This window comes from Aulonocara sp. 'chitande type north' Nkhata Bay, linkage group LG14 (genome assembly GCF_057382095.1).
Source record: "Aulonocara sp. 'chitande type north' Nkhata Bay isolate Kocher_YH1m ecotype deep benthic linkage group LG14, A_spYH_male_GT1.1, whole genome shotgun sequence".
In the NCBI taxonomy this organism is placed as follows: Eukaryota; Metazoa; Chordata; class Actinopteri; order Cichliformes; family Cichlidae; genus Aulonocara; species Aulonocara sp. 'chitande type north' Nkhata Bay.
In genome coordinates, this window is record NC_141357.1 from 5251557 (window position 1) to 5279193 (window position 27637).

The window sequence follows — 27637 nt, forward strand, 5'->3', positions numbered from 1 at the left end:
TTAAACGACTGGTTTGTCTGGAAATGACTAGTGACACCAGTACGATTAGCTGTATAGTCGATTGTGTGGGTAATTCTTCAAAAAAAATCAAAAAACAATCATTTTTAGGCATGTAAATAAAGTTAAATTATTTTTGCTGTTCAATACCTCAGAAAGTTCAACTTACGACTTCCGGTGTCATGGTGGCGAGAGTAGCAGCATAAACAGGAGCTCCTGCATCGATAGCTAAAATAATCCGCAATTCAAGAATATAATCCATTAAAAGCGACTTTCCCCTCAAGAATAATGAGCGGAGATAAAAATAAGAAGGGACAAGCCCCAGGCCGAAGCTTAGAAATGCGACTTGAGAGTAAGACAAATGAAACATGCTCCAAGCAAGAGGGCGAGAAGATGGCGGCGGAGGCCACAACATCAGTGCTAGGCCCCTTCAGACAGGTGGTGAGTGAAGTAGTGGCGGAGGGCATGCAAGACCTTAAGGCAGAGATGAAGAAGGAGCTATCGCTCGTGAGAACAAGTTTGAAAGAGGACATGAAAACCCAAATGAGCGAGTTAACACACAAGATAAATCAACAGGTTACCGCCGCCACAAGCAGGATCGAGGAGGTGGGGAAACGTCTGGAAGAAATGGAAAGAAACATGGTAGGGAAGGAGAAATGGGACATTGGAGTGAGGGATGCCATTGTTCAGCTGCTGGATAACCAGCTCCAAGAGAAGGCTACGGATTTGGAGGGGCGCTTGCGCTGTAATAACATACGGATATATGGCATCCCTGAGAACATAGAAGGCACCTCCATGCTAAGGTATGTGGAAAGCATGATGATATCGGAGTTGGGGGAGGCGTGGACTTGGGCAGCGAGAAGAACCTAGGGATAGAGAGAGCTCACCGGGCGCTGGGAGTGCAGCCGCCGCCGGGGGCGCCCCCTTGATCAACGGTGGTGCGCTTCTTAAAGTTCAATATTAAAGAACAAATCCTACGCGCTGCATGGAAGAAGCATGTATATATAAAGGAGAAACGGATTTTCTTTGATCACGACTATGCCAAAAACATACAAATGAAGAGAAAAGAGTATGGCCCGGTTAAAAAAGTACTTAAAGAAAACGCCATCCGGTTCCAGACCCCGCTTGCTAAAATGCGGGTTCATTTTGACTCGGGAATGGTCTTATACAATATCTAAGAAGACGCGGATACACGGTGGCCACAAGAAAGCCCAAAGGCATTACAGCGGAGATGATCAGTAGTATGCTACCGACGAGTGTGGTTGGGCCGCGACGCGCCGGGAATACAGCTGATCTACGCAGGAGCGCACGGGAAAAGCTGAAGGTTTTCCAGTGCACGGAGAACGTCGGTACGGAGGAATAACACCTGTGCCCCACCGGCCCCGTTTCGCTGTTAAGACGAACATAAGACCAACGGAACAACAGGTGCACCGGGCTGCTGATCATTACAGGGGGGTATATGGCTGGATGGCCTCCTCCCCTGGCCATGATGGAATATGGCACGTCGATCCCCCTTTGATCATGGAGTGGTGAGGGTCCGATGCAGGTGACTCACATGTTTTTTGTTTTTGTTTTTTGGTTTCCCTTTTTCTTTTAAAATAGGAAACGAGAGGGGCCCCACACTGTGGCATTTCCCCCAGACTGAGAGGAGAGAAAAAACCTCTCTTATGGAAGACCTGGTTTATTTGGTTAAGACAAGTTCTGTCTTTGTTCATGTGTGTTTATTATGTGTTCTGAGGGCTGGGAGTATTGTTATGTTGGTGCAGGAAAATAAGTTGGAAATACATAGAACATATGCGGTATTATAAGGTATTGTCTTTGAATGTAAATGGTATAAAGAATCCCATTAAGATTGCGTTTCTACAAGAAATGCATCTACAGTATCAAAGGAAGAATATGAGAAGTGGAAGAGAATGGGATTCAAAATTTTTTTATTATGCCTCACATAGATCTGGCAAAAAAAGAGGAGTGGCCATTCTGATACCGAACAAGGTTGGTTTTGAGTTTACTGGAGAACATAAAGATAAAGAGGGAAGATTTGTGTTGGTGAAAGGGAAAATGGAACAGGAAGACGTCACGCTGTGTAATATATATGCACCCCCTGGTAGTAGTAGTACAGGGTTCTTTAAAGAGATATTCAGTCTTATTGCCGCAGAAAGTGTTGGTACATGTATATGTGCAGGAGATTTCAATTTACTTCTCCATCCAAAATGGGATAAAACTAGCCGAGACCGGAGGGGAACTAAATTAAAGAAACAAGTAAAAACAATGTTATCTGAGTTGGGGCTTATAGATATATGGAGATATTTACACAAAAATGAACGCAAATTTACATTTTATTCAGCGAGACATGATATGTACTCGAGGATTGATTACTTCTTTACTTTTAGTAAAGATCTCCACAGAGTGAAGGATTGTATAATAGGACAGAGAGATTTATCTGATCATTCGGGACTAACTATGAAGATTGGGTTTAAAGCTAGCCCCAAAAACACCTTATGGAGGCTTAACACAGGTCTGTTAAATAATGACTCATTTAAAAGAGAAATGGGACAGGAGTTAAAAACATATTTAGAACTCAATGACAATGGAGCAGTTAATCCTACAATTTTATGGGATGCGGCTAAGGCTTAGGGGTAAAATTATTGCAAAATGTGCAGTCCTAAAGAAGGTGAGGAGCAAAAAAGCTGTCAGATTTGCAGGAAAATATGGAAAAATTGGAACAACTGCACACCGTTACAAGGTGCCCCCAGGTATTGGAGCAGATGAGGCCGGTTAAACAGGAGATACACAAAATTTTAAGTGAGGAAATTGAAAAAAAATTAAAATATAATAGACAACGGTGGTATGAGGCAGGACCCAAAGCTGCTAGGCTATTATCATGGAGTCTCAGGAGGCAACAACAGGAGAACACTATTCATAAAGTTCGAAATTTAAAGACAAATAAGATAACTAATAAACTCGAAGAAATTCAGAGAGCATTTGAAGAATATTACGCTGAGGTATACACACAACCGGATAAAGCAGATGAGCATAAGATTCAGAATTTCTTATCCAGCCTAGATCTACCATTTATAGGTAAGCAGCAGAATGAAAAACTCGTCAAAAATATCAGCAGAAGAGATTAACATTGGGATCTCAAAACTCAAGGCTTTTAAAGCCCCAGGATGTGATGGATTTCCACCAGAGTGGTATAGGCAAATGAGGGAACCCTTAATCCCGCTACTAAAGGCCTCTTTTAATTACACTCTGAGTGGGGGGGGCGCTCCCACCATCGTGGCGGGAGGCGTATATCTCTGTCATACCAAAAGCAGGGAAGGATAAAACTGACCCCAGAGGTTATAGACCTATTAGCGTGTTAAATATAGACTATAAACTATTTGCCGCAATTTTGGCTAGGAGGTTGAGTACATTGATGCCCACACTGATAGAGGAGGATCAAACAGGCTTCATTGGTAACAGACAAACACACGATAATATCAGAAGGGCCATTCATATTATTGACCAGATACTTAAAGGGAAAACTGGAACAGTTCTCATTGGGCTTCATGTGGAAAAGGCATACGATACGGTCGGGTGGGAATTTCTGTTTCATGTGTTGAAGAGATTTGGGCTATGTGACAGGTTTATCCAATGTATAAGAATGATTTATATGTCTCCAACAGCGAGGATCAAAGTTAATGGAAGCCTCTCAAATCGGATAACACTACAACGTGGCTGTAGGCAGGGCTGCCCGTTGAGCCCACTGCTCTTTAACCTTTTCATTGAGCCAACGGCTCAATGCATCAGAGAAGAGACTTGATTGGCGGGGGTTACAACGGGGAATGTGGAAAATAAAATTTGCTTGTATGCAGACGACGTGCTGGTAGCGCTAGGAAACCCGGAAGAGGGAATTCCTCTGCTTATGGAAATACTGGAAGAATATGGCAGACTGTCTGGTTATAGACTAAACATTCAAAAAACTCAAATCTTGACATTCTTTTTTTTAACCCCTCAAGACAATTGGTAGCAAGATATAGATTCGGATGGCATCAATCTCAAATGGAGTATTTGGGGATCCTGCTGACAAAAGACCTTGCATTGTTATATGAAGTTAATTATAATCGGGTGGACAAGAAGATATATGAAGATCTGGAGAGGTGGGGTCTGCTCCACCTCCATCTGGGCAGCAGAGTTAATAAAGATAAATATCCTCCCAAAGCTGCTATATTTGTTTGCAGCGCTTCCAGTGGAGGTTCCAGCAAAACAATTTAGGGAGTGGGATATGCATTGCTCAAGATTCATATGGGGAAATAAAAGGCCAAGAGTGAAATATGCAACAATGCAGCTGCCTGGTGAGCGGGGGGGCATGGCTCTACCGTGCTTTAAGGATTACTATCTGGCAGCCCAGATCAGACCTCTAGTGTGCTGGTGTAACTCTAAGTTTGAGGCAAAATGGAAGGACATTGAGCTTTCTTTGATGGATTTCCCAATACAGTCTGTTCTGGGGTCTCTTGAGAGTTTACCACAGGCATATCAGATGCAAATTTTAAATTTAAAATTAAATTTTTTGGTCTTAATAGGGAAATAGGGTTGCTGGGATGGCCAGCGTATCTCCCACGCTTCCTTCCAGCATTGTTAGACCATAAATTCAGGGAGTGGTCCAGGCATGGAATCACTGCGATCTGTAAGATAGTGAAGCATGGGGAGCTGATCAATTTTGAGGACGTGTCAGATTTACGAGATCGGCAGGGAAGATTTTTATCGTTACCTACAGGTTCAGAGCTTCTTCCAGAAGGAAATTAGAATGCTTGACGCAGATGCTAGTGGGGTGATCCAAATATTTATGGATGCTTATGGTGAGAACATTATAAGGGGTACTATAGGCAAAATGTACAGAAGTTTTACTGCTATGAAAAAGACCTCAACAAGATATGTCAGTCATCGATGGGAAAAAGAAGCAGGTATAACTATCTCAGAGGAAGGTTGGTTGCGGATGTGGAAGAATGTGTTATCTACCACAAATTCTTTAACATGACGAGATTTTTGGATGGAAGAATTTAATTAGATTCATGCTGGAGGGAGTGCGGGGAGGTCGCTGCAGGTTGCTTCCATGTCTTCTGGTCATGTCCTAAACTGAAGACCTTTTGTGAGGAGATTAAACAAATGGTGATGGATGTGCTGGAAGTACCACTGGACTTCTCCTTTAGTACCATGTACCTTGGGAATATCCCTGAGGATATAAATAACAGAGACTCATACTTACTGAAAATAATTATGGTTGCATGCAAAAAGGCAATTACTAAGTGTTGGTTACAGACAAGCCCCCCCACACGGAAGCTGGTCATAGACATTATTAACACAATTCATCATATGGAACTGATTACCCTCTCACTGCGGCTACAGAAGGAGAAAGGAGAGAGACTTTGGGAAAGATGGGATCGTTATACGTCAAGAGACTAGAAACTGATACCTCTGTGATGCAGAGGGACAGCTGCAAATTTGTTTGAATGAAACATGCACATGTAATATGTGTAAGTAAAACAAGGCGTTGTGTATTTTGGAATATGTGAACATATGTGAATGTGTTGGTTTCCCTTGCCCTCTTTAGTTCTGTATGTAAAATAAGATGAAAATCAATAAAGAGAAAGTGTTAAAAAAAATAAAGTTCAACTTACGATCGTGGCTCACGAGTTGGCAGTTCGTCTTGTAATCGGAAGGTTGCCTGTTCGAGCCCCGGCTCCGACAGTCTTGGTTGTTGTGTCCTTGGGCAAGACACTTCACCCGTTGCCTACTGGTGGTGGTCAGAGGGCCCGGTGGCGCCAGTGTCCGGCAGCCTCACCTCTGTTTGTTTGTGAATGGGTGGATGACTGAATGTAGTGTGAAGCGCTTTGAGGTCCATAGGGACTAAGTAAAGCGCTATACAAACACAGGCCATTTACCATTTACATTTACAGATGGTGCCAAAATGCGCCAAAATATGCCAAATGGCAAAACACCTGATTATGAGTTTATTAAACCCACTGTAACATTTCTGTGTTTCACTTTAGAAGCACCAGTCTTTGCACAGATAATGTTGATTACTGGTGTTGTGGAGTTCAATGTCTAATGAAGCATATAAGTGGTTATAGGCAATAAAATCCCAAAATAAATTAGGCGAGGAAAAAAAAAATTCTTAAATATAAGAATCCATGTGACATTCTATTTACACAGCACCACAGCACAACAACAACAGTCGCCTAAAGGAACTTTACATTATAAGGTCAAGACCCCCCCCCCCATGTCAACAAGGGGATACGTCTGTTAGAACCAGGCTAAGGCAGCAGCATCCAGCTGTTACAGCTGGTCGAGGGGTAGGAGAATCAGGGGTAAGGGTGAGTTTTATATCTGCCAGGTGCCTTGTGAATGACACTGGATGACAAAGTTGATTTTACATTGACATCAAATTGCTGTCATGCCCACTGTTGTTAGTTGCAGTTTACACCTCGATTTTTGTAATATCAATATTACAAATATCAATAGAAAGGCTCAGAGATTCATAGATTATTCAGAGGGAGATGCAGTTGCAGCAATTTGAAAAGGCGACACTTGGTGGAAAAACACTTAGGCTTCTAGTTTTGACTACTGCTACAGTGGGGCAAAAAAGTATTTAGTCAGCCACCGATTGTGCAAGTTCCCCCACCTAAAATGATGACAGAGGTCAGTAATTTGCACCAGAGGTACACTTCAACTGTGAGAGACAGAATGTGAAAAAAAATATCCATGAATCCACATGGTAGGATTTGTAAAGAATTTATTCGTAAATCAGGGTGGAAAATAAGTATTTGGTCAATAACAAAAATACAACTCAATACTTTGTAACATAACCTTTGTTGGCAATAACAGAGGTCAAACGTTTACTATAGGTCTTTACCAGGTTTGCACACACAGTAGCTGGTATTTTGGCCCATTCCTCCATGCAGATCTTCTCGAGAGCAGTGATGTTTTGGGGCTGTCGCCGAGCAACACGGACTTTCAACTCCCGCCACAGATTTTCTATGGGGTTGAGGTCTGGAGACTGGCTAGGCCACTCCAGGACTTTCAAATGCTTCTTACGGAGCCACTCCTTTGTTGCCCGGGCGGTGTGTTTTGGATCATTGTCATGTTGGAAGACCCAGCCTCGTCTCATCTTCAAAGTTCTCACTGATGGAAGGAGGTTTTGGCTCAAAATCTCACAATACATGGCCCCATTCATTCTGTCCTTAACACGGATCAGTCGTCCTGTCCCCTTGGCAGAAAAACAGCCCCATAGCATGATGTTTCCACCCCCATGCTTCACAGTAGGTATGGTGTTCTTGGGATGCAACTCAGTATTCTTCTTCCTCCAAACACGACGAGTTGAGTTTATACCAAAAAGTTCTACTTTGGTTTCATCTGACCACATGACATTCTCCCAATCCTCTGCTGTATCATCCATGTGCTCTCTGGCAAACTTCAGACGGGCCTGGACATGCACTGGCTTCAGCAGCGGAACACGTCTGGCACTGCGGGATTTGATTCCCTGCCGTTGTAGTGTGTTACTGATGGTGACCTTTGTTACTTTGGTCCCAGCTCTCTGCAGGTCATTCACCAGGTCCCCCCGTGTGGTTCTGGGATCTTTGCTCACCGTTCTCATGATCATTTTGACCCCATGGGATGAGATCTTGCATGGAGCCCCAGATCGAGGGAGATTATCAGTGGTCTTGTATGTCTTCCATTTTCTGATGATTGCTCCCACAGTTGATTTTTTCACACCAAGCTGCTTGCCTATTGTAGATTCACTCTTCCCAGTCTGGTGCAGGTCTACAATACTTTTCCTGGTGTCCTTCGAAAGCTCTTTGGTCTTGGCCATGGCGGAGTTTGGAGTCTGACTGTTTGAGGCTGTGGACAGGTGTCTTTTATACAGATGATGAGTTCAAACAGGTGCCATTCATACAGGTAACGAGTGGGGGACAGAAAAGCTTCTTACAGAAGACGTTACAGGTCTGTGAGAGCCAGAGATTTTCCTTGTTTGAGGTGACCAAATACTTATTTTCCACCCTAATTTACGAATAAATCCTTTACAAATCCTACCATGTGAATTCATGGATTTTTTTTTCACATTCTGTCTCTCACAGTTGAAGTGTACCTCTGGTGCAAATTACTGACCTCTGTCATCATTTTAAGTGGGGGAACTTGCACAATCGGTGGCTGACTAAATACTTTTTTGCCCCACTGTATATTATCGCTAATGTGGCGGTGTTGTTTGAATGGCTCTACTTATTGTTTGGGGGAATACTGCATTGACCATCTGTGCCTTAAATACGAGTGTAAATAGAAGTAGTGTGATCATATTACCAGTAGCAAGTTAAGCGCAACCAATGTGGTGAAAAAAGTAGAAAAGAAAAAGTCAAGTTTTAAGCTTAAAATACTTTGTATTAGAGTAGAAGGATTTTAAATTCAATTCTGGTGAGACAAATATGGTTGTTTCCCTTTCTAGCTCCTGTCAGTACTCACACTGCTTTGGATAAACTGGCTTTTCAGGGAGCTTTTAGAATAGCTGTAATAATTACAAAAGTCTAGCCTAAAAGTAATAAATGCATGAACTTTTTCAACATCTGAGAATAGGATGTTTCTAATTTAAGAGATGCTGCCCAAAGCAGTCACACGTATTTGTTTAATATGCACATTGTAAAACACATCCTGGTCAAATACGACTCCAAGATTTCTTACAGTATTACTCAAGGTAATGCCATCCAGAGCAAGAATATGATGTTTTATAACATGTGTTATAAAATTTTTAGGGCAAAGTACCATAACAATTAATTTAAATTGGAGGTCATCCAGTATTTTGTCTTTAAGACATACTTTTTGTAGTGTTGCTGTAAATCTCAATGGACATCCTGGTGAAAACTGTAAAAAAAAAAGAAAAAAATGTATACAAAATTAGGCTAAACTTGGATACTAAGCTGAATACAAAAGCAATCAGCATCTGCACTCTTAACTCTCTCTCATGAATTAACCTAACATATCCATTGTGAAGTGAATTAACTTACAGCATTGATTCCATGATGCTTTGACACAGATGAAAAGAGACTTCAGCACATGGCCAACATGGCTGTAATGCTTTTCTCAAAAGAGGACCTTTGAGCAGGAAGCAATGCCATCACATGATACTAAGACAAATAAAGTTACTTTTAACTAAAACAAAAATAAACATTCCATGTTTATCCATTTCATAATGATCAAGTTCTTCATACAAAGAAAAAAATTCTCAAATGACCAAACAAATCTCAGAACTAAACTCAGCCTGAAAATTCCTGTGAGTCACTGCCCATTGTTGCCTCTGTTTTAGGAAAGGGAGGAATTCCTGGTTCCAGTGGGACCAGAACAGATTTGTAAGAGCCTGAACACACTGGGTTTTTTTGTGAAACTCCTTTTCTGGGAAGTCTTCAGGTGAAGGTTGAAAACCTGACTTCAGTGTAAGATAAAAGTTTTGGTGAAGAAACATTGTATCAAGAATTCTTCTGGCAACAACTCACGTGCTCCCGAGATCCTGCTTGGTGAGAGGCAGGTGGTGGGTAAAAAATAAACAAATAATTTTAAAAAAAAGTGTGTGTGTGTGTGTGTGTGTGTGTGTGTGTGTGTGTGTGTGTGTGTGTGTACTTTAAACTGTCTACCTCTCTGCAGTTCCTGTTGATTTTCCGGAGAGCAGCAGCTGGAGAACTGCAAGAAGAAAGTGGTCTAATGGCATTAGCAAGACTTTCTGAGATCGATGTCTCCACTCAGGGTGTTATGGGGGCCAAAGACTTTTTTGAAGCCAAGGTATGTAATAACATTACACCGTGTACTTTAGCCGTACGCCTAGATTTTGACTTTGTCCTTAGCTCCTTCAGTGCCTGTCATGACCTGTGTTCAGAGTAAAAACATGAAAATATTAACTTTACTGGAACTAACCTGTGAATGTCTATCTGAAGCCTGTTTCAGTGTTCGGGGGGGGGGCTTTAATATACTATACCCCAATATGTGTACTTTTTCTTTTTTTTTGCACAGAATGTTAATGAGTCAAATGGCATATGACTTATCTCTGTGCCCGAGTATATGTTTGATAACTGGGGATACAGCTATGTAACTACTGGTGAAAAAACAAGTACATCAAGTACATTAAGTACTGTACCCAAAGCTTAAATTTGTGAAAAGCTGCAGTCAGCTGTGCATGGCTACTTGGGTTTAAGAAATTTGTTTTTGTGTTGTACCAGATGCAGGCTCTGTCTGCCGGTAGCAAGTTTGAGGCTGAAATTCGAGAGGAAAAAGAAGAACGCAAGAGACAAGAAGAGGAGAAAAAACAACGACATGCTGCCTTCAAGCAGCTGCAGTCCACCTTCTGCTCATAACCCACCACAGAAAGCAGATGATGCAGATTGCAAAGTTCAGTGTTACTGAAGTTTTAGAAACACACTCCTTACTTAGACTCAAACCCGTTTCAAATTGTGGCACTTAAATAAAAAACTGATTAATTAAATTAAAATTAAATCTTGACTAAAATAAAAAACATGTCATAACTAGGCACAGGGTGAAGTCCAGGATATGGTTAGCCTTGCACAAAACTGATACCTTGTATATTGTATGTTCGACCTCTAGACCATTTGAAATCCGTCTTTGGGGTTTTTTTTTCTGTTTGTTTGTTTTGAGTTTTGTGCTATAACCTTGTTGATGAACAGTAGTTTGCAATCCCACAACTAAACAACCATAAATATGTTTCTGTTTACCTACAGAGTAAATAAAGATGTGTTGTAGACCTAGGCTAAGGACAACAACTGTACACTGAAGTTTAGCCGTATTGCTAAAAGCACACAGAAGACGGCTTCCATTTAATCATGCTTGCATGTTACAGTACTATTTCTCAACTTTGCCTTTGCTAAGACTTCGTTTCTAATGACCCTAGGAAAAAAAAAAGATGTTCTCAAGTGGAGGTCTGATGATAATCCTAATAGTGGCAGGAGACAGTTTTCTAAGTGGCGTCTCTTTAGTTATCCTCTTTCGTAAGGAACCATCTGTATAAAAGACCAATGAGCCATTGTTTGAATAATTCCTTTGTGATGATTTGTGCACAGTAATATGGTGTAAAAGCAGTAGCAAGCACCTTTACTGTGACCAAACAGTATGTTTGTGAGCAGCATCTCAAGTACATGCAAGTTACAAGGTCCCAGGAGAAATGTGCCCATCTAATTTGATTTTACAGGTTCCCTCCTGTAAAAAGAGTGACATATCACAAATTAAGATGTGAAAGGTCTGGTGTCTGTAGACTACGGGATAACAAAAAAAGTACAAGCTGTCACTTCAGTGCCCGATTACACCGAAAAGATGACCCAGAACAAGATAGAAAACATTCACTTCTTTTTTTTTTTTTTTGTAGCTCCAGAAAAGTAAAATCTTCATGTGTTATTTTCAAATGCACTGTGGTGTTTTGGTGTAAGAAACAAAATGTTAGGGAGAGTTCAGTCAATATACACTGGTAACCTCACTACTGTTTTGTTTTTTTTGCCAATGAGCCATTACCTATAGGTTTTTAACTGACTTCAGAGACCGCTGAAATTCAGCTTCATTTCCAAATAGGACAAATGCTGTTTTTTATGTTGTGACTGTGAATTACAGTACTATTCAGTACGACTAAGTCTTGGGCCATCGTTCATTTCTTTAAACTTAGGTAAAATGTGTAGTATTTGAGGTGAAAAATGAATCTATTTTGGAAAAAAGATGTAAGCTGACAAAATGTGGAACAAGTGAGTACCTTTAGAGGCACTGTAACAGAAAACTTGGCAAACAACCTATTTTCTGTGGCATTTCATGCTCACATCAGGTGTCTGACCTGGTCTTGTTTTTCCCATTTCAGAAATAGGGGTAACCTCAGGACTGTTGTCTCAAAATGTGAACTGGAGATTCTCATCCATGCTTTGATCTGTACTAGTTCAAATTATTGTAATACGCTGTTTTCTTGTCTAAAGCATGTAGTAATTGCTTCTAGTCCATCTAAAATGCTGCTGGAAGGCGTTTAACTGATGTTAAATCTTCTCGAAACATCTTTACACTGGCTTCCTGTCAGGTTCAGATTTTAGTTAAAAATGTATGCCCCATCTGTAATGTCCATTTTATTTATGTAACACCAAATCAAAACAACAGTTTCTTTATATTTTAAGGTAAAAACCCTAAAATAGTAATAAAGACCTGCAGTAATTCCCTGATTCTCCAAGCTGGGTTCTTAAGCCCAGGTAGGGGTCTTCTTGCTATCTCACGTGTTAGTCTGAAAACAAAGAACAATTGGGTGTTTCAATCCTTTGCTCCAAAATACTGGAACAGCTTAATCCTCTCTTTTTACACTCTTAACCCTGTGACATTCTTTAAAACAGCTTAAAGACAGGCACTTAGCTAATGTTTTTGCATACTGTGGTGTTTTACTGGTTCATGTAAAAACCATTTTGACTTTGCACAAGCTGTACTTGAATGTCTGTCACTTACTTGTTAAGAACCAATTCAAGTTATTCCTTTAGATACAGTATTTTTATTATTAGCGGCCTGTCACAAAAATGCATAATTTACTCTGATTTAATTCCAACAGAGCGATTTTCAAATTGATGGAGTTTGATTAGAGTTAGAGAGACAGGACAAAAGACATGCTGTGGAAGAGAGCTACGTTACCTGATCCATCCCTAACTATAAGCTTTGTCAAAAAGGAAAGTTTTAAGCCTAATCTTAAAAGTAGAAAGTGTGTTTGCCTCCTGAATCCAAGCTGGGAGCTGGTTCCACAGAAGAGGTGTCTGAAAGCTGAAAGCTCTGCCTCCCATACTACTCAATTACCCATCAACCACAAGTTAATCAACAGTCTGTGTACTTAATCAGATGGGGCCTGATTATTCAAGACCTTGTATGTGAGAAGCAGGATTTTGCATTCAATTCTGGATTTAACAGGGAGGCAATGAATTAAAAGCCAATATAGGAAAACTATAAATTTTCTTTCTAGTCCCTGTCAGTACTGACAGGGATGTTATAATGTTTTTGTATTATATACTATATTTCCATGTTTGTTTGCGTGTGTTTCAGTAAATCACTGTACCTTTTTCCTACCAAAATATAAAGACCTGAGGGTGGCTCAAGACTCTCAGCACTGTATACATGTCCAATGGGAAAAGTCTCACGGCAGTACTTTGAGATCAGAGACAGGCTGTACAGGATAGTCCTGCAGTTCCTTCATTCAGCACATCTGCATAGAAAAGAGATGTATGTGTTACTTCATCATGTAGTCTTAGCTTTATCATTAGCTTTGCTATGCAGCTATGTTGGTAGCATTGGTCTAGAAAAGAGACTGATACTTGAAGAAATAGCTGAATACTTTGGGAAATACTAGGATTTTCACTTCGGTAATCTCGGGGTTGCACTTTCACTTTGCTTAGCGTAAAGACTGGAAGCATGGTTAGCAACTAGCCTAGTTCTGTCCAAACATAGATATAGCAATAGCCTTAAGGCTCCCAATTATGTTTTATGTGGGTTCAGGTCATTTCTAGTATTTGGTACCATTTGAGTCCACATATCAGAACTAAGTGTATTTTGTATAATAATGGGCCAGTAGCTATTTTTCCAAATCTTGTCTTAGCCTAAAATGCCGCATCCCCATGTCACCTTTGTTTAAGTTAAGTTACCAATATGAGTTCAAAATTTTTAAATTATTTCCAGTATAAACTGATATTATTTGTAATTTTGATCATAGGTTTGATAAACATGAGTAATAGTTACTCACTTAAGGATAAAACATCTTTCCTGTTATAGTACTAGGCAGAATAGTTATTGACATGAAATGCATATCATTGTGTGTTTTTAATTTATTCACAGGATGACATTCAAAGTTTAATCTATACAATGTTTTTAGTAATTTTTAACCTAATTTATCTAATTCTTTTTTCATAGTTTGGTATCTAAACCCCAAATATGTCATGCAGTCAGACTGTATATGGAAAAGGAGACTACAAAGAATATTAAAAATTGTGTTTAAGTGATAATAATTGCACAGTACACTGGCAGGATTTTATTTTATTTATGATTATAAATGTTTTAACAATATGCATTTAAAATGTTGAATTTGAAAAATGCAACTTCTTCAAGTTAATGTTATTATCGGATTATACATTTCATTTACAAAATGGTTATTAGTGATTATTACTATGGGTTTTTTTTTTTTTTTATCTGATAGATGTTAGAAACTTTTAAACCTTTACAGGATTAAATTTTCATTGAACAGGAAGAATTACAAATAATTGGGCCATTTCATTCAATGAACAAAATCACGTCCTCTCACTGGTTAAGCAAACGGTGAGGCAAGTATTCACTGGTGTGATGTCACCTTGCGGACAAAATTAATAAAATAAAATAAAACAACGTTATGCATATATTTATGGTTAAATTGAGTACATTTAAAATAAATAATAAATGGAATACTTAAAAAAAAAACTGGACCAAATTTCATTAAAATGTATTTAGCATGTCACACATGGAGAATTTGGACAAAATTGTTCAAGCATTATATCTTCAGCTTGACTAGTATACTATTCTAATAGTTTATGAAACCGCCTCTCACGAAATCATAAATGATACTACTTTGAAATGGCATTAAATAGTAGAAATGACCAAAATGTTAGCACCAAAGTGTTACGTAGATTGATAAATAGATTCAAATCTTCCAGGACCTGAAACTAAAAAGTGTTTTTGAAAAATGTATTAGCCAGTATACTTCACAGTGCTAATGCATCTATTTCCTCTTGTAGTCTCACTTTTGGAAAGAAAGTACTTTTTTCCCAATGATGTTGATCTATATCTAAAACAAAATTTAAGAAATCCTTTACAGAAACACTGACACATGGGCAGCAGTTTGGCTGTTGTGGAAGATGCAGTCCTCTCATCTTTTTTAAACAATATGCAGTGTCACTACCTGTGGAATGACTGTAATGTCATCTGTTAGCACCATACCTGCAACATACTGAAATCACACTAGTAAAAATTAGTTTTTAAAAATTAGTAAATAAGTAAATATTGCATATGTGCAGAACCTGCTCTGTTCTGAGTGAGGTCATTGCCTTTAATTTGTCAGCTTTGAAGGGCAGAAGTACATTTTGGGTTGCTATACGGATGTAGAAAACAGTAAAAGAATTATTATTTTCTGATACATAGATAATAAAAGAAATTCTAGAAGATCAAATAGATCCACAAGCCCAATGAAGCAGAGAGGCTCTAACCTAAACAGTGTAAAGCGCATTTTATGTTCCTGATCATTTTATTTAGTCTCTATTAATGTACTAAGTTGTAGCATGTTATTGTCGACATATAACCAACCAGTGTATGGATTGCATACTTTATCAGTGATTTGTTGTAGAAATGGACAGAGTATTTTTTGATGAATAAATTGTCTTTTGTTTTATTAGAAAAGTTGCCAAATATTAAAGTCAGCAAAATATATTTTTCAGCACTGTATAGATATTGTATTTCTGCTGTCTCTGTCAGAATGGTAATGTTAAACTTAACTGCAATAAATGATAAATAGAATGGTAAACATTGTGAATCATTTTGCTTGTAGCATTGGCTTACTTTCTTTGGGGACTTGTTCCTACCCTCTCTCCATATATTTCTCTCTGTCTCAGAATGAAATTGCTTTTCTAGTTTGAGTTCCAGACTGATTAGCAGCTGTTGACTAACTATTACACAAAATTGTAGTTAACAAGGAACAGAAAACAGGTGTGACTATGAAAGAGGTCATTATGGGCTACAACTCCCAAAGTCCCACATGATCCTGTTCATTCACAGTGTTCCAGCTGCTCAGTGTACGCTGTCCCAGCATCTTACATCTTGCTGCTGTGTGCTGTGGGGAGTGTAGGAATTTGGTACCATGTCTTGACAGTCTTCTTTTTTATCTTTGAACAAGGGAAATAACACCAAACAAACATGTAGGTTTCTGTTGCAATGTTTGGTTCTTCAACACTTTGTTTTTTGTCACAAAAAGACCTTACTACGATCTTCCAGGGAGTAGCATTGCCAAAGCAATCTGCAGTTGTCATGGGCATGTTAATCTAGAAGCTAAATTTAAGAAGTCTGAACTTCAGTTTGTTTAGAAAATATTTATTTCCTGTAATGTACACTGTACAAAGGCACATACACATTTGAAGGAACATTTCTTCACTTTAGTCTGAAGTCACTACATGATTTCTTTTATAATATACCATATAGATAACACATAGATTCTCATTCAATGAACAGCCTTAAAAGAGAAAACTATTCTAAATGCAAAATTTTGCTATTCTACCTACTAGCTTTCTTTGCTTAATATAAAAACATTTAATATTGGAAAAAATGAAAATTATTCATTTTGTATTTGCATAATGATTGAGACAATTATCTTTCAAAATAAAAGGTTTAATCCATAGACCAATCAGCAGTCAGTATCATTCTATCAATTACTACTGAGCCATATGCCAAGCAGGTAAGTCTAATGTTACACAGTTCACTTTACATCATGAGTGTCTTTGTTCTAATGGGATTCCAGAGATTATCCATAGCAGCTTACCATAACAACCATCTGATGTTATGTTGTGATTGTCAGCTCATGCTGCTAGTCTGCAGTACCGTCAGTTCTGTTGCTAGACCATAAGAATTAACAACATGAATGCCAGAGAAGAGTTTCTTAATTTTGTCCCTTGCTTTACTGTCTGCACTTCCAGTACTGCTGCTGCACCTATGAATTTTATATTGCTAGTCATCTCCCTTTTTTTTTTTTTTTTTTTTTTTTTTTTGCTCCTTTTGCTATTTTTTTTCTGTCATATATAAATAAAGTTAACAGTCACCAAAGTTGAATCTGAACTTTGAATACTCACATAGGTTAAGGATAGGAAAAGCTGTCAAACATTACCCTCTTTTTCTCATCATTTTTCTTCAGTCACTGTTACACCATCTACCCTGTTTCACAGCCCACGGCTTTACAAGATCACACAGACTTAGCCTGTTGGCAGGATAACTCTATGGAAGAAAGAGAGATGAGTCTAAATTTGTCATTGTCACTGTGAGCATGCTTGCAAATGTTAATGCAGATCACTGTACTTATTGTTATCCTGACCTTTTCACTTTTTAATAACATGTACATTTTGTGAGTGCTGCTTTTATAGCTTTGCTCTCAAATGTATTTTTGCTAGAAAACTAATTCTATTTAATTTGATAATAAAGGTAAATAAGAAATTCTATAACCTCTATAAATAGGTAATGTAGTGTTGCCACTGGGCACTCCCAGGCAAGGATGACAACATGCAAACTCTTGATTCAAACCCAGAATATTCCTACTGGCCACTCCACCACTGTGTCACGTTCTGGATCATTCAGTTGTCATGTACTGTATTGCTTGTTGTAGCTGGGAACTGTAAGTTTATTCTGGCCTGCAACTGTTTATGTCTGGTCCCAGTCAAGTAATATTCATATGTTATTCCTGTTAAGTCTATCGGAACCTACCCTTTAGCTAGCTTAAGTCAGTAAGTTCTCAAAGCAGGTATTACATTTGAACAAGGTACATCTGAATTTCTACACAGTAAATTGCTTACTTGGAATTCAATAAATATCTTATCCTTGTATGAGAAGCGTGAAAATTTAGTTGATACAAAATGCAATCAAACTGCTCCATGGCTCCCCAAAATAAAAATAAAAACCTAGAATAGATTTAAATTTTGGCTCCTGTGTACTTCTAACCATGGATTTTTCACAATCATTCTTTAAACACAGCAATTCTGCAATTTTCATTTGATTTTGGAGAAAAGAATTAACCAAATCTGGCAAGATGTGCAGTTGGTGAGTAGCAACTGTCTGTTAGTGTGGTTAAAAATACAGTAATGGGGCAAGCATGACAGTGAAACTGCAGTAGCACTCAAGTGCTGTCGATAAGGTGATGCCTAAATATAAATTGTGTATTTTCATGAGCTGAGTGACCAAACTTTTTGATCGTACCTTGTAAGTTTGAAGTGTGATAAGAGAACAGTTTAGACTGTTCTTATTCAGTCATGTAAATTCTTCTATGATCCTTGCATTTTCATCATCTTGAATTACTTTTCCTTAAGTATTAAATGTTCAAACACACACATCTCCCTATACCCCACTCCGCGCACATTCTTCCATCCTTGCTAGTCAGTCATTTTAACTAATACAACTGCCAGTAGTTACTGGTTCCCCTGCTTTGAGCACTGAGGACTTGAAGTGATTTGAGGGAGGAGGTGAGGGAGCCTGCAGCAGTACTTATATATATCTGGCATACATTTGAATTTTTATAATGTTGAATCATAAATTCAAATTTACCAAATTCAATCAAATACCTCCTGACAACAAATATATCTGCCTCCACTTGCATATTCTCTCGGTCTCTTTGAGAATCTTCCCTTCAGCATTCTTACTCCATCCTCTCATTTCCATCACCGTTGATCTGCACCACACAGTCCTTGTTCATAGGCTCTTTTGAATGGGCTGTATCAAAGTGCTGGTTGCTCACTGTGTACCTTCCACAGGCATCCAAACCCAAAGCAGGGACAAAGCGGCGGTCAAACTGGATTTCTTGGCGCAGATAAGAGGTCCTCTTCTGGCAAGTGTCGCCAGTTCCCTCCTGCAAGGCTGATAGGAAGACAACTAACTCAAAGTGGGTTGATGAACCCTCACACAGGACAGGATAGAGGGGGCTCCGACGGTCCAGGGGGTGGTAAAAGGTGAGTGGGAAAATGAAGAAGGGGCATGGCTGCTGGCCCAAATGGTCCAAATAGAAGTCCAATGAAGTCTGGTGCAGAGCTTGGCCTTCATGCTCCTCGTATAGCACAGCACTCACCTTTACATCCACCAGAGGCCGCTGCAGCAGATTGGTGACTCGAAGCATGAGGCACGTCTGACCCAGGTGTTGGCCCACCACTGCCTGGTGGCTGAATTGTATGGCTCCTGCTCGCTTCTGGGGGCGGGCAATCTTGGCTACAAATGCACCTGAAAGTTAAGACGAAGTCTTGTTCATGTTGTTTTTTTAGCCAGTTAATCACATTTTTTAGTAATGTTTCTTTGTACTAAACCATAGCACAGGAAATATTTTTCTCAAGCATCATGGAAAACCCCCCACAAAATGAGTAGTTAATAGTAATGGTTGCAGCATATGACCAAAGAACATGAAAACATGAAGTGCCATTAAGATGAAAACTTTTTCTCAAATTATTATGAAATTATTTTAAACCTCTGCATATAAAAAGGATTATAATTCCTAAACACCTAATGTAATACTTTTGCTAAATGCTTTAAACCTCTCCACAAATCGCTACCTTATTATGGTGGAGGGGTTTTTGTGTCCCAGGGATACCAGGGGCTATGTTGTCTGAGGCTTTTTGTCCCCTGGTAGGGTCTCCCAATGAAAATTGGTCCTGGGTGATGGACCAGACAAAGACCAATTAAAAAAAACCCTATGAGCAGAAGATTGAGGGAACCATTTACCCTGTGCAGGATAGGGTTAACCAAGACCCTGCCCTGGAGCCAGCCCCGGGGAGGGTGTCCGAGGGCGAGCGTCTTAGTCCATGGAGCTCATTTGGGCACAGCCCAAAAAATAAACATGGGCCCACCTTCCTGTAGGCATACCATCCCCACATTGCGCTGCAGGGCTCGGGTGCAATGTGTGCTAGGTAGAGGCCAAGGTCAGAGACCAATCCCAGGCTACCAAGACTAGCAACTGGAACATGGAATGTCACCTCTCTGGTGGGGAACGAGCCTGAGTTAATGTGTATCGTCTGTTCTTATAAGAATGACGGCCTTCTTGGAGTCCCTGGACAGGGTGCTTGAGGGTGTGCTCTATCTGGGGGCTCTGTCGTCCTACTGGGAGACTCCAACGCTCATGTGGGCAATGACAGTGAGATCTGGAGGGGCGTGAGTGGCAGGAATGACCTGCCATATCTGAAACAAAGTGGTGTTGTGTTACTGGACTTCTGTACAAACCACAGTTTGTCCATAACAAACACCATGTTTGAACATACAGGTGTCCATAAGTGCACTTGGCACCAGGACTCTCTAAGCAACATGTTGATGATTAATTTTGTAATCATATCATCAGATGTGTGGCCTTATGTTCTGGACACTCGGTAAAGAGAGGTGCTGAAGTGTCAACTGATCACCACCTGGTGGTGAGTTGGATCAGGTGGCAGGGCAGGATGCTGGACAGATCTGGTGTGCCTAAACCTATAGTGAGGGTTCACAGGGAACACCTGTCCCAGTCCTTCAACTCCCACCTCCAGCAGAGCTTCGACAGTGAGTCCAAATGCACTCAGCACCTCAATTGCTGAAACTGCTGCACTGAGCTGTGGCCACAAGGTGGTTGGTGCCTGCCGTGGTGGTAACCCCCGAACCAGATGGTGAAGGGAACCGTTAGGCTGAAGAAGCAAAAATGTAAAAATATGTAATGTCCAAAATGTTATGGTCCTAACTGTATGGAGAGGCAGACAACTACAGCAAGTTCATATAGAAATTGGGGAATTGTATGTCTGATAGAAAATGTTTAGACTTTTGAAAAACATATAATATTTCTGCTTTTTTTTTCAGTAGTAAAACAGAAACAAAAGGTAATAGACAATGGAAAGACTAAAAGTAAAATACAAGCACTTGGATAAACATCATTACTTTCCTCACTTGTTCTGATGGTGTGCATTGTCATCAGATAAATGCACATTTCTGATTTCTATATAGCAAAGGCAGTGATCATGATAGTGGAAACAATTTTAGACCAAAGAATGATGTTTAAACTTCAAAATATCTTTTAAAATGTTAGAAGCACAACTGTATTCTTAAAGTGCCCTATTTTTACATTACTGTACTAAATGTGTCTCAAATCACAGGAGAATAACTTAAAATATATGACTATTTCTTAAGCCTCTTACACTGTGCACTGCTTTTGGTTCATTTATTAATGGTAAACTGGTCATTTTTCAATGAAAAGTTGGAGCAGTGTTACTGGGTTGGACCTGGTAACACTCACACATCGGTAAAGTAAAGTGTGGTTTGATCTGTGAATTTTTGTGAGGAGCAGCGTAATGTTTGAATAAAGCTTGAAAAAGGTTCAGACAAAAGATGCCAGTGTCCAAGATAGAATAGCATTTCTATGGGATGAAGTCAACAATATTACATATCTAATTTTCTGGCTACCTAGAAATATATTCATGGGATTTATCTCTGGAAGTGCAATACCTGGAGTATTCCAGCAGGTGTCACATTTTTTTAGCCTCAGAAGCTTTAAAACTGCAATCTCTGTTCTGCCTCATGAGGTTGGAATCCTATAGCTTTTTTTCTTATCTCAGGATTAATGAAACAGATCTTGTAACATGTTGTATTATAAGATATTTGTTTAATTAATCTTTAGATCTTTTGTTGTGCCATAAGATCTAGTTTTCCACTTCAAATGTTTATGATTAGGATGTGGATAGGTGTTTTGGAGATTACTGGTTTGATTTAAGCACTGACTGAGACTGGCAACCTGTCTGGGGTGTATTTTGTCTCTTGCCCAGATTCACAAAGTCTGCTGTGAAAGGTTCCAGCCTATGAGAAAAATGTCAACATGAGCAATTTCACAAAGAAATGATAGTATGATTCATTTAGTATGATTTACACGTTTTCCTTTAGACTTTGGGCTACCACTAAAACACCTTCTATTGTGAATATGTAAATGTAAACTCAGTGTGGTAGTTATTTTCTGTTATGTTTCCCAAATAGTAAATTAAACTTAAGACTGAGAATTGTCTTAGAATAATTGATGTTTTGATGGAGAGATGTACCTGTGATAAATGCTTCCAGCATGAGCCCAAGCAGCATCTGTACAGCCAACAGTGCTATAGCACTGGGGCAGTCTCCACTGGGGAACATAGTGCCATAGCCGATGGTTAGCTGAGTCTCCAGGGAGAAGGAAAATGCAGCAGTGAAGCTTGTAATGTGCTTTACACAGAGCACATGCCCCTGTGGGGGCGCATCATGATCCTGCACAGCAAGGTCCCCATTTAGGTGTGCCAGCAAGTACCACAGACAGGCAAACAACAGCCAGTGGGCCAGGAAGGAGGTGCAGAAGGCCAGGAGGACCCATCTCCAGCGCAGACTCACCAACAATCCCCACACATCCTGCAGGGCCAACAGCCAGGCTCTGCGTAAAGTCTCATGCCATGAGCCCGAAGAACACACAGTGGGGCGAAGTGCACAGTGTCCATCTTTGGTGATCAGACGCTGGTGAGGTGGAGCGGACAGGAGAGGTGATGAGGAAGCCTTGCCACCCAGAACACTGCTGTTCGATTTGGTTGTCATGCTTATGGGCAAAGTGAAGGTGATGATGATCCTGAAATGAAATAACAGGGGAGCTGACTAACATAGATGATCAGTAATTATCCATACAACTTTTATCAGCATTTTTCCCATACAAAAATAGATGTAAAGAAAAAAAAGAGCTAGAAGTTAGTCACACTGTGGTATGAAATTTGCCCATGTATGGAAAAGAGGTGGGGATGGGGGCTTTGTGATCTGTGGGTAAATTATTAGAGAGCTCGCAATAGCTTCTCAAGTTCCTGTTTTCTCTCTACATACTTCTTGTGACTGCTGTTTTGAATCGCATCATTTTGCTGAATAATTTCAGCTTGGTTAAAAGGACAATAAGTTCAGGTTATTCACTCCTGTCTCTTTTCTCCAGTAAATGAGCACAGAGAGCAGTTCCTACTATCTAAAGATTATAACTGTAATTAGAATTTAGTTGAAAAAAGGTCTTGATGCACTGCTGCCTGTAAGTTGGTGGATTCTTTTAGTTATGCTAAGCTAACCAAATGCTAAATCTATCTATCTATCTATCTATCTATCTATCTATCTATCTATCTATCTATCTATCTATCTATCTATCTATCTATCTATCTATCTATCTATCTATCTATCTATCTATCTGTCTGTTTGTGTGTCAAATACATTTTCACTGGAACTCTCACTTGATGCAAGTGTGGCAAGCTATCATTAAACTGAAAAAACAAAATAAACCTATCAGTGAGATCCCAGGAAGTGTGCAAGTGACTTCTTCAGTCTCAGCTGAGTTCAGGTTTCGCCTGCCTTATAAATAGTACCGAAACTAGAACCAGGTGTAAATAAACTTCAGGACAGTTGTGCCGTCCACTTAGGTGGAGTTTGTTTGTTTTCCCCCATGTATAATTCACAACAATCCTCCTGGTACTTAAACCTGTACACTATTACTCTGTTTTTACCGGAGACCCAGTTCTTAAGGTGGACCAATTTTGGTGTAGTGTGTTTAGGCAGACAGAGAAAATACGTCTCAGATGTTCTGTTACTCCTGACACATAAGGAATCACAAAAGACTGCTTAGGAGGCGATTGTCCTTCTCTCCTGGATTGCTTGAAGCATTCTTAAGGTGTCTTCCCAGCTTTGACAAATCTCCAGCTTGGATAACTACATTTACTCAGGGCCTTTTTGAGATGTTGTTGTTCTGCTTCCTTGGCAGCTGTGTCTGTTTGGATGGTGTTCACTATCTGTTGTGGCATCCTTATGACACGTAGTGTGTTCTCCAGTGGATAAGTGATAAGAATCAAATCTTAAATATTGATTGTCTACTAATCGGAAGGTTAGTGGTTTGATTCCAGGCTGCTCCAATCTGCAAGTCAAATATCCTTGGGCAAGATACTAACCCCAACTTATCCTCTGCTGTCTGCATGCACTGGAGTATAAATGTGTGTGAATGCTAGATAGAAAGAACTTCAGCATAGAAGAAGTGCTTGTATGAATGGGTGAATGAGCCAAGTTGTATAAACTGCTCTGAGTACTCAGGCAGAGTAGAAAAGTGCTACTAGGATCTGGATACACTGGTTTAAAAAAAGTCAGTGTCTACTGTACACTTTCAAATGTTTCCCATTAATGATGGAATTTTCACAGTCTAACTCCTTTCATATCCTCTCTGGTGTTTGTCTATTAAGTTAATGTGATTATTGAATTGTGGCACGTCCTGATTTTCTCCCAGGTGTCATTCACATACCTGAACCAAAGGGTTTAGGAAAGGACTGCCTAAAGTTGGTACATGAGTATGAACAAACATAAGATGGCAGACTACAGGAACCACCTGAGATGCAGCTACAGATGCAGAGAGTCAGCTGCTAAACAAACTGGTAAGGCATTTTTACAATGTCACAACTCAGGGACAATATCAACTCTGTTTCACAACTTGGAATGGAAATACAGAGGGTTTATAACAATTTAAACCACTGGTTTGCCAGAGTAGGCATAAGACTTTTCTGTCTGGAAACAAGAAGACTCTTTTAGATGTTTTCTGGCAAATGATTTACTTGTACCAGAATGGTGGGAAGAAAGAACATCTAACTTTCTGTCTGTCTGTCTTTAATGCAATAATGCACAACTTTGTGATTAATATTAACTATAGCAGATATATTTGCAGGCAATCCTCACAGGCAGAGAGCTAGTCCTGTCCTCTCCAGAGTTTCTATTTCTATGTCAATATTGTTGCCAGGAGATTAGAGCAGGTCCCAGCTGGGAATCTGTCTGAGGAACACAGCAACATGCAGAGTAGGAATGCATCTTTCATCTGCAGGGAGCTTTAAACTTACTGCACTACATGGCTCTCCACTTGTCTTGTTCACCAGTTACAATATACATTTACCACCCTTTTACGCATTTATTAAGCAACTCCCTTTTACACATAAACACATCAAAAAGATAATGCAAAAATATTTAAATACTTAATTCTCTCATACATTTCATAACTATTTAAAACACAAAGAGGAAAATAAATATATGGTGTGGGTTGTCAGTTACTGACAAATTGAGGTAATAAGTGGAGTGGTGAATCGACTGCTGATCATTTTGTAGTTTGTCTTCGGCTGCTGGGGAAACATCAGTCTGATTAAATGAAGCCAAGCATTTACATGAGAGCCATGTGCTTGTTTCCTTGTATTTTCCTTGTAATTTCAGTCTGTAAGCTGTCACTGGATCAGCTTGTGATCACGTGAGCCATTGGAAAAAGCAGAACTGAGGCAAAACATAAGTATCAGTCACATTTCTGTGTGTTCAGTACAGATCTGGAGTCAGCATGTAGTTAACCTAGCTTAGTATAAAGACTAAGAGCAGTTCCAAACGAGTATGCTGGCTCTATCCTGTCTAGCAAATAAGTAGCTAAGTAGTAGTGTTCTATATCGTTTGTTTAGTCAGAGATGTTATAAATTATAGATGAACCACCTAAAAATCCCTAACCACAAATCTATGGAAAGTTCTATATTGCCAAAATGGTAGATCTATGCCATATACAACTGTATCCCCAAAAGCCAGTTGCCTGCTTCATAAGAACTAAATCAAGGCGTGGAATGGTAGAAGCAACGTAGAAGTAAACATGATAAAATGATTTACATATGAAAGTGTCTCTTTTCACATTTTTCTGGTGTTAAAAAATGTGAATACTTGGTTCTTGAATATTTTGAAAAAGAAAAATATTAATATTAAGTATTAGAATCTTATATGCATCCATCAATTAGTCCAACAGCAAAATTAGAGTCAGAGTTCATGAAGTAAATTGAAAGAATTCAATAGGTAGGCACCAAAGCTTAGTGTCACTGCTCCGAGTGCAATACTGCCACAATGTCTCTTACTCATTTTATGCTATGATGTTGAATAATCAGTGATTTATGGTCATAATTCTGTTTGCGTTTTTTTCTGTTTTCTAAGTTGGTAACTTAGACTTGAGAATGAATTCAATGTTAGAATTTATGGTCAGTTGTCAAAGTTAATGTTTCTGTCAAAAAGAGAATTCCTCTAGACATTTAGGAGACGAAATATAAGGCCCACAGCTGAAGTCAGTTTTGTACTTATATATATTGTATGTATTTATATGCAAAATATTTTAAATAACTTAATTTAGGTGATTATGATGTTGCAGATATGTTTTTTTCTCCATTTCTCCACACTGTTATTCATAGGGCATTGTGTTCACTTAAAAACAAATTTGTAAGAACTACAGACACAGACTGGCAGATGCAGTTTGCCTGTGAACCACCAAACTTTCAAAACAGACTCTACCTTGAATATTTTATACATAGCAGCTGTGGTATCATGTTTGTAAAAACACTAGATGAAGCTATCTCTGTAAAGGTCATTAATGTACTTTGTAAATACTGCTGTTTAATGCAGTATGCAGTCTGTATGAGTTCAGTTTTTCTGACCTCATAGAGATGTCTGTTATTTATACTACAGCCTCGTTTTTGTACGATGATGTATGATGAACACTTTGTGTAACTGCTTTACTTACTTTAACTAATGGAAGTTATTTACTCTAAGTAACAGAAATTTTGCCTGATAGTGCCTCAAAAGTCTTTTTCGTATCTTTGTTAATGTAAAAGGAAGTAGACTAGTTAGTGGAAATAAGTGCTTATTGCCAGCTCAGTGGGGTGCACCTAGGTTTATATAACAATCAGGCTGCAGCTGTTCACTTCTTGTATTTGAACAAGCAAGTCTAAATACAAATATGAGATGAGTGATCATCTACATCACTGTAGCAATCATTAGTCTACTACATCTATTACAATTATCAGAGCCCACAAATTTCACTGATGTTACCCGACCAATCCTGTTTTTTATTACAAAGTCAACAAGTTAGATTAAAATAAGGGCACTTCAAAGGTTCCGCAGGACTGATGAGGTTGATCAGCTGATAACTAATTGCTCACTATCCATGTAGCAGTGTTTCAAGTCTGTCAGCATCACACGCATAAGGTTTTACTTACCTATTACTGTAGTCAGGGCTACACCTGGGCCCTATGACCTTTTCACCTTAGAGCTGATCTGAGGTCTGACAAGTGGGAAAAGTGGCTGAAGCAAATAGAGAGACTGTGCTGTTAGATCCTTGGAAGATGAGGTTTACTATCCAAGAAATCCTTAGCAGAAAGTGTCACTCCAGAGAAGTTTTTCAGTGTGGGAGTGGGACTGAGCACAGCTCCTCTGATCTGCAGCTTCCAGCTCTGGGGTGAGGATGATTCAGTTGGTCACATTACTCTGCATGGAGCCTATTAGTGTTCCCGGAAGACAGAAGATGGGGGAAGGGGGAAAGAACAACACCTTGTCACAGTTCATTCAAAGAACTGCTTAGTGCTAGCTGATGTTCTGCAGCTGTGAAAAATTGAGTTTTCTGCTGGGGGGCATATAGGTATATGCATATATGTCCCAGTATCTGTAATATCTGTTTGTGAATATACGTTTTGCTTATATATCTATTAATTTTATGGTAACTTAATTATGTATAAATATGTTTTGAATTGATTTTCTATATCTCAACTCTTAATGGAGGAATTAGCACTATTCTTCCCTCATTTGGTGTTTTGATGATGGTGGTGCAGAGTACTCTGTAATAAAAAAAAATAAAAAAAAACATACAGTAGATGCTCAAATAAATTATATCTGTTGACTACAAAGTGGCTGCCCTTCTGATAATGTGATCCTGGAAGTAAATGTTTAGGTTTGGGCCTTCCGTAATTAAATTTACTGCAATCTTCTGCAAAGACAAAAACGTAAAGAAAATTCTGTATGAAGCCTTGTAATCAAAGCTTTTCTACTT

General features: G+C 39.2%; 2 protein-coding genes across 2 annotated transcripts in view; one reads left to right on the plus strand and one right to left on the minus strand.

Annotated features, from left to right (window-relative positions):
• The window catches only part of efhd1 (EF-hand domain family, member D1), a 28955-nt gene extending 13387 nt beyond the window's left edge, over positions 1-15568 (plus strand). The window contains exons 3-4 of the mRNA XM_086260678.1: positions 9664-9798; positions 10233-15568. Coding sequence (XP_086116804.1) covers positions 9664-9798; positions 10233-10367 — 270 coding nt within the window. The 3' untranslated portion in view covers positions 10368-15568. The remainder of the gene's footprint in view (positions 1-9663; positions 9799-10232) is intronic.
• Positions 15569-16116: 548 nt separating this feature from the next.
• On the minus strand, positions 16117-26998 carry kcnj13 (potassium inwardly rectifying channel subfamily J member 13). The gene is made up of 3 exons (XM_086260677.1): positions 26811-26998; positions 21825-22372; positions 16117-19008 (listed from the first exon to the last, which is right to left on the minus strand). The coding sequence occupies exons 2-3, from the start codon at positions 22339-22341 to the stop codon at positions 18434-18436; spliced, it is 1092 nt and encodes a 363-aa protein (XP_086116803.1). The 5' UTR covers positions 22342-22372; positions 26811-26998; the 3' UTR covers positions 16117-18433.
• Positions 26999-27637: the final 639 nt, after the last annotated feature.

Excerpts from the sequence above, each read along its gene's own strand:
- kcnj13 (XM_086260677.1), bottom strand. The coding sequence starts at position 22,341 with ATGACAACCAAATCGAACAGCAGTGTTCTGGGTGGCAAGGCTTCCTCA. Across the intron at positions 19,009-21,824 it reads GCTGGAAGCATTTATCACAG|GTGCATTTGTAGCCAAGATT; the intron begins GTACATCTCTCC and ends CTTAACTTTCAG.